This window comes from Tachysurus fulvidraco, chromosome 22 (assembly GCF_022655615.1).
Source record: "Tachysurus fulvidraco isolate hzauxx_2018 chromosome 22, HZAU_PFXX_2.0, whole genome shotgun sequence".
NCBI lineage: Eukaryota > Metazoa > Chordata > Actinopteri > Siluriformes > Bagridae > Tachysurus > Tachysurus fulvidraco.
In genome coordinates, this window is record NC_062539.1 from 5625154 (window position 1) to 5638301 (window position 13148).

Genomic DNA, 13148 nt, shown 5'->3' on the forward strand with positions numbered 1-13148 from the left:
ATATCTCTTGGTATAGTGTAGCTTTTAAATATGATTTATTAAAATATGGTGCATTATATAAAAGAAACACTACCTTCAATGTTTCAGATAAAAAAAGTGAAGTTTTGAGATATGTGTGATGATGTCCCAATGCTAAACTGTTGAATAGAAACTTGTAATCTATATTAAAAGAAAAATGACTAAAAAATGAAACAAAGAGGAAATCTTTAGGCACTGAACAAGCCTTGGTTAACCAAATAATTAAAACTATTACAAAATTGAAGAATAAAGACAAAGCTTTGTGTCAACTGAATTAGACTATTGTTTAAACTTTTAGAAGGGCTTATATCTTGTTTGTAGTCGGTAGCAATTTCTCACTCCATAAAAAATTGGCCATTCGCTTCAGATAAAAGTCAGAAGTGAAGATGAGACATTGTCCACAATAGCAATATTGTGCATTTTACATTTTGTGCTATGTTGTAAATTCAGTTAATGCTACATCCGTGTTTGTGTGTGTGTGAGACAAAAAAAAGGCCTGATCTGGATTTCTATGTCACCAGAAGTTGCAGACCTCTTCCTCGGTGTGGCTGCGCTGGTGCAGTTTCAGCGAGTTTAAATGGGAGTACGACTTGCCACACTCCTCGCAGCTGTAGGGCTTCTCTCCCGTGTGGCAGCGCTGATGTGAAATGAGGTGGGAATTGCAGTAAAAGCGCTTGCCACACTGTAGGCACGTGTAGGGCCTTTCTCCTGTGTGGATGCGTTGATGAATCTTTAAGTAGAAGCGTGTGGTGAAGGTTTTACCGCACTGAGTGCAGCGTGAACTCTTCTCCCCCGTCCCCACACCGTCACCTCTCTGCTCACTGGCCAGATTATGTGCTGCAGCATTAGCATTAATGTTAGTTAAGCGATTGAGTCTGTGTTGACCGACATCACTGTCTGTGGTTTGCTGATATTGATAGTGAACAGTGTTTTCTTCTCTTGGGTTTGGGGATGCATTTGTGCTGTGATGCGCATGATCTGCATTAGTAGTGTCTTGTGATGTCTCAGTTCTCATATTGAAGTCCTCTAACTCAGGCGAGTCCCAAATAACACTGGGTTTGGCATCATGAAGACCTGCATAATAAAGGACTAAATGTAATTAAATTCATGCTACGTATAATAAAAGAAACTGTCTGAAAACATCATTAGGGTGACTAAAATACTTCCATGCCTCACCTCCTTCTGATGTGTTGGATGCATGACGCTCCTCCTCCCAGCACACACGAGTCTCCTCAATTTCTATATGAAGAATGAAAGTGTGAAGCAAGATGTGACTAACAAACACAGGAAATGAAAAGGAATTAGCTAGATTAAGTATGTTAAACAAAGAGGCCAGTATATGTATGTGCACCATCCAAATACTATCTGATCAGCAGTGGTCCCTTTCTGCTGATGGACGTTGAAGAATATGGATTTAAAACACGGGTTCAACCTGATCAAATGACTAATGAGTGTAATTGGAATACAGATGGATATCTAGAGGAAGATTTCTGTTTACCGTCTGCACTGTCCCATGGCTTCAGCTCGGTTCTCTCCTCTTTAACCTGAAACGCTTCTGCTCTGTTCTCCTGCAGTAACAGGAAAGGTTAAAAAGCGAAAAGCATCACATGTGAAGGGAAATATTTTAAAAGACTAATTTTACCTTTGCATTAGAAGAAGCATCCATATGCGTGTCTGTGTGAGTGACATTAGGGTCTGTAGTTAGGAGGAAAAAAATGTGATTATGTCTTTATATGTTTTAATCAATGGTGTTCAAAGGGTCTTAAATAATAAGTAAACACCCAGTACCTTTGTTAAGCATGTTTATTTCTCGCTCTGTCATGCACGCACACGTGCGCCCACACACACGCGCACACACACGCGCACACACACGCGCACAGAGGAGGTGACTTAGAATAGCTAATCCACCTTTACATCTAGTTTTGGGAGGTGGGATGAAACTGGAGAACTCGGAAGGAAAGAAACAGTGACACTGGAGAAACCTTTACAGAAATATGGGCCACTTAGATGTTTTAGTAATTAACTAATATCCAATGATGCCTTTTGTTTAATATTATAACATTACATGTATCTGATGTATATATGTATGTATGTATGGATTTATGGATGTGACTGCACAGCACCTGGGAAACATGATGTACCCTCAATTTTCTATCAAGCCTTCTTCTCTAACTCTTTGTATACACCGAACATTGTTCCCCACGTGTGATGTCTTTCTGATTTTACAGTCAGAATAAAAGCCAATAAAGAAAGGTCACGCTATAAGACTATTTTCATCCCGGTTTTCCCCCCCCCCATTCATGGTCCCTGATGTTCTCCAACTCGGGTTAAATGCTTCTTGATCCTGCTTACCTTGCAGTGCAGCTGTGATGGTCACTTGTACAGCTACAGACCGGCGGTTAGCAGCTGACTGGCGTGTAGCTGCAGCTTGTCTCACGGATCTAAGCTCACTTTCTGCGTACTGTAGTTTACACAAAAGCGCCTCGACCTCCATTTGTCTCCGCGCAATTTCTGCGCGTAAAAGTGCCGAATCCTTATCTATAACCTTAGTCATCTCTACAAGTGCCCCCTTGGCAAATCTTTCTATTATGGACGCTAACTGGGAATGGATATCGACAGAAGACATTGTTCTCAGGAAACGAGGTCTATATTCGCAATGCTGGAGGTTTTACACACAAAATAACAATAAACTACTTATAACAGCCGCAATGTTAGAAGCCTACAGTGTTCAGGGACTACATAAAATCAAATGTACTTTAATACATTTAATACAATAACCGCTATCTTCTAAAAGCAGTCGGTTAACAAAATGTTTACATTTGTTAGCACCGAGAGTTCACTTCCGCGTTCACTGACGTCACTCTACATCGTCCAATAGCGTTCCACTTCCGTAAACACTGACGTTTTAGTGGCTAACTGCTAACGACAAAAACAGTAACATTTTAAATTACTATAGTTAGCAAAGATGGCGTACTATTTAGTAATGCACTGTGTGGGGAAAAAAGGACATACATTTCAATTTTACAAGACGATATCACTTTATTCGAGGGTAAATGTCTAAAACTGGCACATCATACATACATACATATGTAAACAAACCTGTATACGAAGTTAGGTATGAACTGTAGGGCAATTACGTTTTACACACAATTTAGTCTTTGTTTATATTTTTTGTACATTACCGATATTTCCCAATTATTTTTTATTACAATGTGATTTGTAAAATAAAATTTGTGCTTCTCAGCCACTGCATTTACACAGCGGTTTTTTTTAAAAAACATATACAATAGACTATTACACAAATGCTGTTGATTATTTATGGGCAATATATATATAATACATAATATAATATATATAAAATATATTATATATATTTTATAGTTAATGCATTCTATATGTATTATTAAATATAGAATGTATTATATATAAAATACATATAATACATTCTATATTTAATAATACATATAGAATGTATAATGAAAAAATAAATAATAATTATTATTATTATTATTTATTATTACTATTATTATAAGCTACATAAATGCCCACAGTATGAACACAGTCAAAGTGTAATTACAGGTTAAAATGAACTATGCGGAAAGTTTCAAAGCCTTTGAGAAAGAAAATGTTTGTTTATTTTTACCTTTTTGTTTACCTGGTAAATTATGTAAAATTTGTGTGTGGGGGGGGGAGCTATAAACATCTTATTTTACACATTCATACACCTTTTTTTATGTCAGTCAGTTGTCTCCCTTTTTCTTTCTTTGGTTCAATCTTCACCCTCTTTTTTCTATTGTAACTCAACAAATTTCTCTTTTTCTATAGATTCCTTCTCTCTGTATCTTTTACCTGTTGCCCTGGCAACAGCTTCATCAAAGCACATACTAATGCAGCTGGTTCTTTTCGACTCCCTGTCTAAGTCTTTCTGGCCATCCATTCTCAAACTCCCTCCATCCCATGTCCCTCTCCTTTGCTTCTGCTCGTCTCTGTCCTGTTCTACCTCAACTTCCAAACTACGACATGACTTTGTATCATTCAGCTGGGTTTTTACCTGATCTGCCTTGCTTTCCTCTGCTGTCTCCCTGTCTGTCCCTGTTCCTGTTTCTTGCTCTGTATTTTGGCAGTCATGGTTTTGTGCTACATCCTCTATTTCATTTTCACACTCTTTCTTCGGAAGCTCTTTGTCTGTATGTTGTATCCGGATATTTGTTGACTGAATGGGTTTCTGTTGTCTGTCAGCGTCTCTCTGCTGAAACTGTTGTCTGAAAGCAGTGATTTTGGAATGCTGTGGTTTAGGTGGTACAACAGGAACAGCTTTCACTTGGTACATTTTGTGTTTGGATATAATCACCGTCCTGCCCACGCCCAACCCGAGCCCCGCACCTGCTCCATGTCTTACTTTCATTCTCATTGGTATCTCCCTATCTGATGAAAAAAGATCCTCATTTTTTTCCTCCTTCATGCTTTCCTTCCCCTTTTCACGCGGTCGTTCCTCGCCATCCTCCGAAAGCCTGTCATCTTCTTCACTCAGCTCTTCAGGAACACTTCCCTTTTTTACTTCTGCATCGCCTTCCAAATGACAGTCTTTCTTTGTCTCGATTTCCTCTTCTATGTCATCGTCCTCCATTTGTTGATCATTCTCTTTCCCTCTATCACTGCCTTCCTTCTGATTTTCAACAGCTACGTTTTCAACATCTTCCTGTTTATTCTCTAAATATATCTGCTCCTCTTGTGGAACCATATCGCTCTCTTTTTCCATCTTATCCACATCTACTAGATTTGTATGTCCCTCGAAATTTTTCTCTCCCTCAATATGCTCACTTTCCGTACTCTCTTCCTTTATAATAGTCTTTTCTTCTGTTTCTGTCTCCCTTGCGTCTCTCTCATCCTCTCCCTTCTCACCAACTTCCATTTCCTCACTCAGCTCTATGCCTTCCAGCTCATTCCCATCTGTCTCTATTTGCAAATTGGTATGCAGAATTATTTCTGCTTTCCCTGAGAGTTTGTCAGTCTCACTTTTATTTTGACTTCTCTGTAATTCAGGGCTTGGCTCATCTAGTATAGTCTCACTTTCAACAATGCCAGCGTAATTATCAGTACTTTCATTTTGATCCTCAGAGCTTGGAAGTTCCTCATTGGTAACAGGATCAGTTGTGCAGGATGTCTTAACCGTTACACAGTTGCTTGCTTCCACTGTGGTAGAAGGTATATCTGGACCAAAATAAGTGTCTTCTTGATTTTCATCGTCTGTGGAATGAGTGTCTGTGTGACTGGAAACATGAACAATGTACAATATGTCAGACCAAGACCATTCAGCTTATATACATGTCTATTAAATGAGCTGTTTGTCATTTTTAGAGCCCTCTAACAGTGACAAGTGTTACTCCTCATATGACTCCACGTCCCATGCTGAGAGGTGCCTTGCCTTTTTACAAAAAGAGACTGAACTAATTTCTAGCCGAGAAAAAATTAATTTCATACCAACATTTTTGATACGTTGAAAACAATGTTTTTAATAGTGCTGCTATTATAATTATAAACACTAGGGACTTGTTATAACCTTAAAAGGGTTATGCTTGATAGTTAAGGGTTCTTCATTTTCTAAAGCTGTCCTAATATGAGCCTTTTCAGAAAGGAAAAACCATTCTGTTATAGAAACATTGGACCTTTAAAGAAAAAGGAAAGAACCCTTTAAGGAATTCGATTTTTTTTAACACCTAAGAACATTTTTCCAACTTTAAACATGACAAGGAGCCACATTTGATAAATATAAAAAATGTAGGTTTCTTTGTGAGCTTCTTACCTGCAGGCGAGTGTTTCATCTCCACTGTTAGTACTTTCCGTCTTTTCGTTTTCCTCTTGAATGGCTTCATTTACATTTCCAAGCTTTTCTGAGTCGCTTTGATAGTTTACATCATTCTCTGCGCTTCTGTCTTCGTCCTCCTTCCTTCCCATGTTTAAATGCTCTGTCTCTAAATTAACTGGGCTGAGATCCCCCTCATTTAAGCACTGATTATCAGCATTACTGTCTGTTATTTCCATATCAGCAAATTGACTGGCAGGGGGACAATATTCAATGTCCTCAGATACAGTCGGAGTCTGATCTGAGCACTCGGACTGGTTCTTGCTCTGAGAATCTTCATTGCTGTTAGAGTCTAACATGATGATCTGGGGACTTGCCCAGTTTAACTGCTGAAAATGATATTCAGAAGGTAGACTTTTAATGAACATGTCCTCATATTCACCTTTGTCTGAATCGCTGCTATCAACATCATCATCGCTAGGCCCTGAGTAACAGTCTTCGTCAGAAGAGAAGGTTAGAACTGTCTGGAAAGGATAGGATGTATAAGGAAGGCTGTGTGATTTGTTTGGCAGTGGCCTGCTTGTGTGAGGGGAGGTTTCCATATGAGGATGGCTCTGTAATGGACTCGCATTATTTTCCTCTTCATCCTCTTCCATGTCGAAGGCAGGAGGCTCCACTGAGAACTCATTTATCTAAAGAAAATATAAAACATGATAAGATTGAAAGAGACTTGTAGATATTTTTTGAAAGATGACAAACAAACTTCAGCTGTAAGCAAAGTGGCTTTAATACAGAATTGAGGTCAGAAAGACACATTCTGTTACATATACCTGATATGAAGTGGGCAAATCCATCAGATCCAAGAATCCAAAAGTGTCCTGAAAATCCAGAGGGAGCTCGTGGTCAGGGTTCTGTTCCTCCTGAAGTGGGAGGTTGAGGCTCTCATTTTGACCTCCATCTCTTTCAGGATACCGCATCTTTACACCTTTCATGACTGAGGGAATAGCAAATATGGATTTTTAATGGCTTTCATTCAGAGATACATTATATCTATTCGTCTATTTACTTACCCATGTAGCCTTCACCATCCATGTCTGAAGTTCTCTCTGTGGAATCTTGCCACTCATTTGATACTTCTTTCTCACTCGAATATTCTTCCTCTTCACCTTTATCTTCAGACACTTCTTGCTCCTCAGGAATGGCCTCCTCAGGCTGTATGTCTTCGCTTTTATCTACTTTCTCCATATCCTCTTCACCCACATTATCCAACATCTTCTCCTTGTTGTCATTCAGGCTTTCTGTCTCCTTAACTGAACTTTGAACTTTCTCTTCTTCCGGTTCTGTTTCCTTCTCTTCAGCATTGTCCTTTTTGTCTTTCTTTAGCTGTTCCTCCTCATTCTGCCCCTGCCGTAGCTCTTCCTCCTCAGCTCTTCCTCCCTGAAGTACCCCCAGTGCCAGCCCTGAGGTTATATGAAGAGGGACGGTCACCGAAAAAGGCCCAGAAATGTGCATTCCTGCACGGCGTTCTGCCCTGCTGGGCATCACTTGGGATGGAGTCTGTGTTTTGTCTGTATTGGCCGCAGTCCCTGGATCCAGGCTCCTGTAAGTGCCATGCGCCCCACCTCCTCCACTCACCATACTAACGCTAGCCCCACCTGTGCGCCTGTACGTCACGGCATATCCACTAGCCACACCACCACCCCCAGTAGACCCACCTTCTGCATTTCCAGAGGGTATGGCTAAAGGAGATATGCGTGGAGAAGCATTCTGGGAATCTGAAAAGGAAATGAAGAACACCAGGTTTATCAACATACCGAAAATAAGAAACTATTAACAACAAGAGGTCATGACTTATTATAATCTAGTGCAATATTGTACTTATCTAACACTTAAAAATAGGAAAAATCTGATAAAATGGGAAAAGATCCATTTCTTTTATGCTCTAAAACTGAACTGGGGGAAAATACTGTATATATACCTTCCTGCATGTAAGGTCCTGAGCTCAAAGAGTCCATACTTTTAGCAGGCCTTAGAGTGGTCTTCTCTTTTTCTGTAAAGATAAGTCAAGGGACGAGGGATTAATAAGCTAAGTGAGCAAAATATACATAAAAGAGTATTTACAATATAGAGTAAACCGATGAGCAGTGAGAATGTCAACATAAAGGTTAAAAAGAATACAGGCAGCTATTCTTACCCTTGGGTGCGTACTTCTTTTTGCGGTGATCTTGGAGTCTTCCGCCTAAGTTGAAGATAGACTTCCATTTTCTGCCTTTCAGTGATCCCTTCCTCCTGAAAGAAAGGATGAAGTGCAAGTGATGCACACATTTTTAATACCGTTTCAGAAAGGAAACACTGGGTTAAATAATAATAAAAAATATTATGCAAAATATGGTGATCCAATCCAATCCGAGTTGATGACCCTAACCCTAACTCTAATAAAATAACGCTCATAAAATAAAGTGATAAAGTGAATAATTTAGTTTGTTAAATTTGACAATTTAACAAAACTCTCCTGTAAAGAACGGACACTATTTGAAATACAGATCATTTCTTCTTTTGCTGTAATATTAACCTCCACTCTTCTGGGAAGGCTTTTCAATAGTGGCTCTGGTTGCAGTCAGCATTCCTGTTCAATTCTATTTACACTTCGTGCACGGGGACATTGTCATGCTGGAACTTGTTTGGGCATATTAATTCCAGTAAAAGGAAATTCTAATGCTACACATTATAAATACATTCTCTACAATTGTGTACTTCCAACTTTGTGGTTACAGTTTGGGGAAGAGCTACATACAGGTGTATTGGCCATGTGTCCAACAACCGTTGGCCATGTAGTGTGGATTACATAAAAAAAAAAACTTTTTGAGATTTGAGTCTTACTTTTCTGTGCCATCGATGATGGCATGGTAAGGTCTCATTGCTATAGGACTATCTCCAGGACTCATGTTGCCTGGATATTGGAAAGGCAAGGCCTTGAAGAAATGGTCTTCTTGGCTGGGCAGTAAGCATGGTGATGGGAGAGACTTTCTTCGCTCTGCAGTTAGTCCTTTGGAGAGATTATAATACCAGATATTAATTTTTATACTACAAGGTGATAGCAAGTGAAATGCTAGTAAAGTCAGTTATTAAAAGAGACACGTGTTAAATGGCTGAGTACCTGGTTCAGGATCCAATTCAGGAAACAGCTGAGACACATGAGTCAAAATGAATTCTACCACAATGGACTGCACTCGCACCTCCATGAAAGCCGCAGTGCCGTTAAAACCTGATGCCTCGATGTCCTTTGATCTGTAGTTAAATACAGAGCAGTTTTAGTGGATATAGTGTAACAATACTAAAGATTTTGTTGACTTACACACACAGACCTGAGGAGGTTGGGAGCCCACACAATGGCAAGATTTCTGGCATGCATGTTGGTCTGATTAGAATACGTAGCCATCCGGACTAAGTGTTTCATCAAATATTCCAGAGTCCTGCAGAAAGCAAAGTTAACCCCAGAAATGAATAGAGTGACTTTTTCAAATTTTCTATAGTGGTGATTTATTAAGGTTTATGCCATTCAGGAAGGTGTGTTTACCGGTAATGAGGCTGTGGCAGCTCTTTCAGCACTTCCTTTATCTTCACCATTCTCTCATCCTCTAACTGAACAGCCACAGCTTCCTAATGAGTTTGTACATGCAGTTACAAATAGAGAATACTGTAAGGATTTATAACTAAAATTAACTAGATAAATAAATGGCATATTATGGAGAGAATATCCAAAAAGGGTTAATTAACTTCAACACACTGCAGTATTGTCTAAATGATAATGATACACCAATTATACACCAATATCCCAAAATGTATTTTGAAATTCGTTGGAAATAGGGATTATGTTTTGGCCGAAGGATCCTCCACTGGACCAAAAAACAGCATTGATAATATTACAAAAATTAAAGCTTTCAACACCTCACTGGAATAGTCCTCTAATTTCACCCACCTCCCAAAAACATGGCTGTATGTGGATTTGCTAAACTAAATTGTACTGCATCTGTGTGTGTGTGTGTGTGTGTGTGTGTGTGTGTGTGTGTGTGTGTGTGTGTGTGTGTGTGTGTGTGTGTGTGTGTGTGTGTGTGTGTGTGTGTGTGTGTTGTATTAATTATCAGATGATATGATAAAAAGGGAGAAATTCAGATAGATAGTTTCTTTATTAGAGGAAATAGTTGTTTAGTGCTTATCACATTTACCTCACACACCTGGGGATGTACAGAAGTCCAAAGACAAGCATTGTAGGCTTACTGGTATCTCTAAATTGTCCATAGTGGGTGCACTGGTGTGTGTGTGTGTGTGTGTGTGTGTGTGTGTGTGTGTGTGTGTGTGTGTGTGTGTGTGTGTGTGTGTGTGTGTGTGTGTGTGTGTGTGTGTGTGTGTGTGTGTGTGTGTGTGTGATTGTGCCCAACTATGGGTTGGCACCCCATCCAGGGTGTCCCTTGCCACCTGTCACAAATCCCCTGAGATAAACCCCAGGCCCCCTGTGACCCTGCTTAATGGTACAGAAAATGTATATATGGATGGATAGATGGATGAATGGATAGGACATCTGAATGAATATTAATATCCCACATAATTATGACCAGTGTAATGAATGATGTAATGAATAATGACCACGTCATCAAGTTGTTTCACCATATAAAAATAGAAAGCACCGATCTGAGAGCAGTGGTGTCTGAGGTTTTGTGGTGTGTGTGTGTGTGTGTGTGTGTGTGTGTGTGTGTGTGTGTGTGTGTGTGTGTATATATATATATATATATATATATATATATATATATATATATATATATATATATATATATCGGTGAAATCACTGTTTAAGTGTGATACCCACAGCAAAGTGGTCATAGAGTTGATATGTGAGCAGTGGGTTGGGCAGCTCTCTGAAGTACGCCTTACACAGGGAACTGACACAGTGAATGTCCTGCAGATACAAATCTTTATACAGGTCTGGAGACCCCTCGCTGTCAAACTCTGACCTGTGTAGCAAAAAAAGACACCAAGAGCTCAAACAGCATCTTTCAGAACAGTGGAGATGAAATGTGAACAGACACTTTATCTAAACATACCTAAGTTTCTGTGTGTTGGATGACACTCCAGACAATCTGTAGATCCCATCAACGATCCCATGTTCTTCAATGAACATACAGCAGCTACGGAGTACCAGAGGAACTGTGTGAGACAGACAGATGTTTAACGTCACAGAGAAAAGAGTAAAAGGAAAGAGAGATGAGAATAGCTGGAGAGTTATGTACTGAAACCTTTTAATTTTTGTTAAGTTAATAGAAACTTTTATTGTAGATTTTTTTACTCCTCACTTTGCAGTAGGAATAATAAATGTTGAAATCTTCTGTAAGGAAATGTTTCTTTAACATTAATCACAGGGATCTACAGTGTAAGTGCATTTTTTTTTTGTTAATAAGAGGGAGAAAAAGAGAAGTTGGTATATATATATTTATATTTTGTGGTAATAGTCATATAACCAGTTATAGGAGTTATTATTGTAGGTCTCATCCAACACTCATGTCCTGGGTGTTTAATATAGTTTAATAATGCACATTCTTTAAATACAAATTATTTCAATAATCAATAGCTTTTGATAAATGATTTAAAGTATATTATATATTGGCTTTATTAATATTAAGAGAATTCCATGAAATTGTCTCATGATGAATAGTGGCCTATAACTATAACATTATTACAACATTATAAAAAAAACGTTGTTTATTATTACTATATTTATTACAAGATAAAGGACATGAGATGAGAAGTAATACTCACTTTCTTGACTAGTTGCAGCTAAATGCTCCACCAGGTCACATCCAAACACCTTCTCTTTACTCCCACCTTTTCTTCGTCCTCTCTTCATTATGCACCGCTTAATGAACCACCAGTCTTACATCCAGACGTGTGTGTGTTTGTGTGTTTGCTATTGTGCTCTTAGTGATACGTGACACCTAATCCACTCATGGTGATTATTGTGTGTTTGAAAATGCAGTGTTGTTTTTGTACCTGACCTCTAACCACCTTTTCCTGTTTTTATAACAACGATAAGCTTCTGCTACATTCTGTATCACTACAGTATAAATCTCATATTTTACATAAATCTGATTTAATTGTAAGATTATTTGTTGTGCTGGAGCTGGATGCTTGTGGCCTGTGCAAAACAAGTACGGCAGGAAATATATTAACAGTATTGAAATAACCGAAAGTGAAAAAAAAGTGTACAGAGTGTGTACACAGGCATAATTATACAGAACAATAAGTCTCGATTGCTGTATTTTGTTGATTTAAAATATATACATGGAATTTATGGCTTATCTATCACAAAAATATCCACAGAAAGTTTACGGACTTCATACCTTGTAGAAGCCAATATATACACAAAACCATTTTAAAATTTGATCTAACAAACAAATAAATGCTTCATTTTTTTAATCAGACTATAACCTTTACATCTACATAGTCCAGCCTCATTCTCCTGGTGCCTATGCTGCAATTCACAGATTCTCACAACCAGCAACTAAAAATCTACTGAGTCTAAATCCTGACATTGGTAATCAAAAGCTGAAATCTGGAACTGTCAGCTGATTAAAATTTAACTGAGATTATGCTCCATCAGCCTGAGGACCATGGATAAGCATGAGGTGCACTGTCTCTGCTTCCGACTTTCATGTCGTGTGAGATTTGGGTGCTTTCAAAGCCACACCCTCACAAACTCTCTCACTTTTACTATCTGTTTACTTCAAAACATCAGGACAAAAGATCACTTTTTTATCCCTGGCTGTATCGTTCAAGCTGTTTGTTAAGACAGTGCTCGTCATTTTGAATATTTGTCTTCATACACAGGCGCTTTGTTACATTTTATCTGCCTTTTTATTTCTGTCGTGCTGTGCACGGAAATGAACAACCTCAATGTAAGGCCTGCCTCTCTCTCTTTCTCTCTCTCTGCATCAGGCATATGGTGTCAAACAACGATTAAATCTCTCTATGTACAGTACGCTAACATAAAAGAAACATTCAGCTGATGAACCTCCAAGGCCTCTAACATCGACAGTGCCAAGTTAGTTTCAAAAAGCAGCAAGTAATAAGAAAACATTTGACTTAACCGTCCTTACCTTTTCACTCCACCGGCACAAGAAGCAGCCCTAGCTAGCATCTGTGACGCAAGAAACCACCAAACTTCCCTTAGTGACTTCCTGACTTCTTGGTCTCTTTTGACTTAATTCTCCATTTTAATTCTCAACAGTCTTAGTACACTGCATGTATACGCTGATATATGTGAATGACATTTGCT

The 13148-nt window shown here is 38.7% G+C and overlaps 2 protein-coding genes across 3 annotated transcripts; both read right to left on the minus strand.

The window, feature by feature from the left end:
- Positions 1–15: 15 nt before the first annotated feature.
- Positions 16–2904, minus strand: si:dkeyp-68b7.5 (zinc finger protein 572). 2 transcript variants are annotated; one of them, XM_047806206.1, is made up of 6 exons: positions 2371–2904; positions 1807–2000; positions 1661–1713; positions 1517–1586; positions 1195–1257; positions 16–1092 (listed from the first exon to the last, which is right to left on the minus strand). In XM_047806206.1, exons 2-6 carry the CDS (start codon positions 1838–1840, stop codon positions 533–535), a joined length of 780 nt encoding a protein of 259 aa, XP_047662162.1. In that variant the 5' UTR covers positions 1841–2000; positions 2371–2904; the 3' UTR covers positions 16–532. The 2 variants fall into 2 exon arrangements, with proteins under 2 accessions (XP_047662162.1, XP_047662161.1); XM_047806205.1 differs by lacking the exon at positions 1807–2000 and having other exon boundaries at positions 2371–2902.
- An 879-nt stretch (positions 2905–3783) lies between these two features.
- Positions 3784–13081, minus strand: si:dkeyp-68b7.12 (rho GTPase-activating protein 31). The gene is made up of 14 exons (XM_027150546.2): positions 12970–13081; positions 11633–12008; positions 10921–11023; positions 10686–10830; positions 9399–9481; positions 9187–9294; positions 8979–9109; positions 8702–8867; positions 8016–8110; positions 7800–7871; positions 6892–7596; positions 6652–6815; positions 5822–6513; positions 3784–5288 (listed from the first exon to the last, which is right to left on the minus strand). The coding sequence occupies exons 2-14, from the start codon at positions 11718–11720 to the stop codon at positions 3809–3811; spliced, it is 4032 nt and encodes a 1343-aa protein (XP_027006347.2). The 5' UTR covers positions 11721–12008; positions 12970–13081; the 3' UTR covers positions 3784–3808.
- Between the last annotated feature and the right edge of the window lie 67 nt (positions 13082–13148).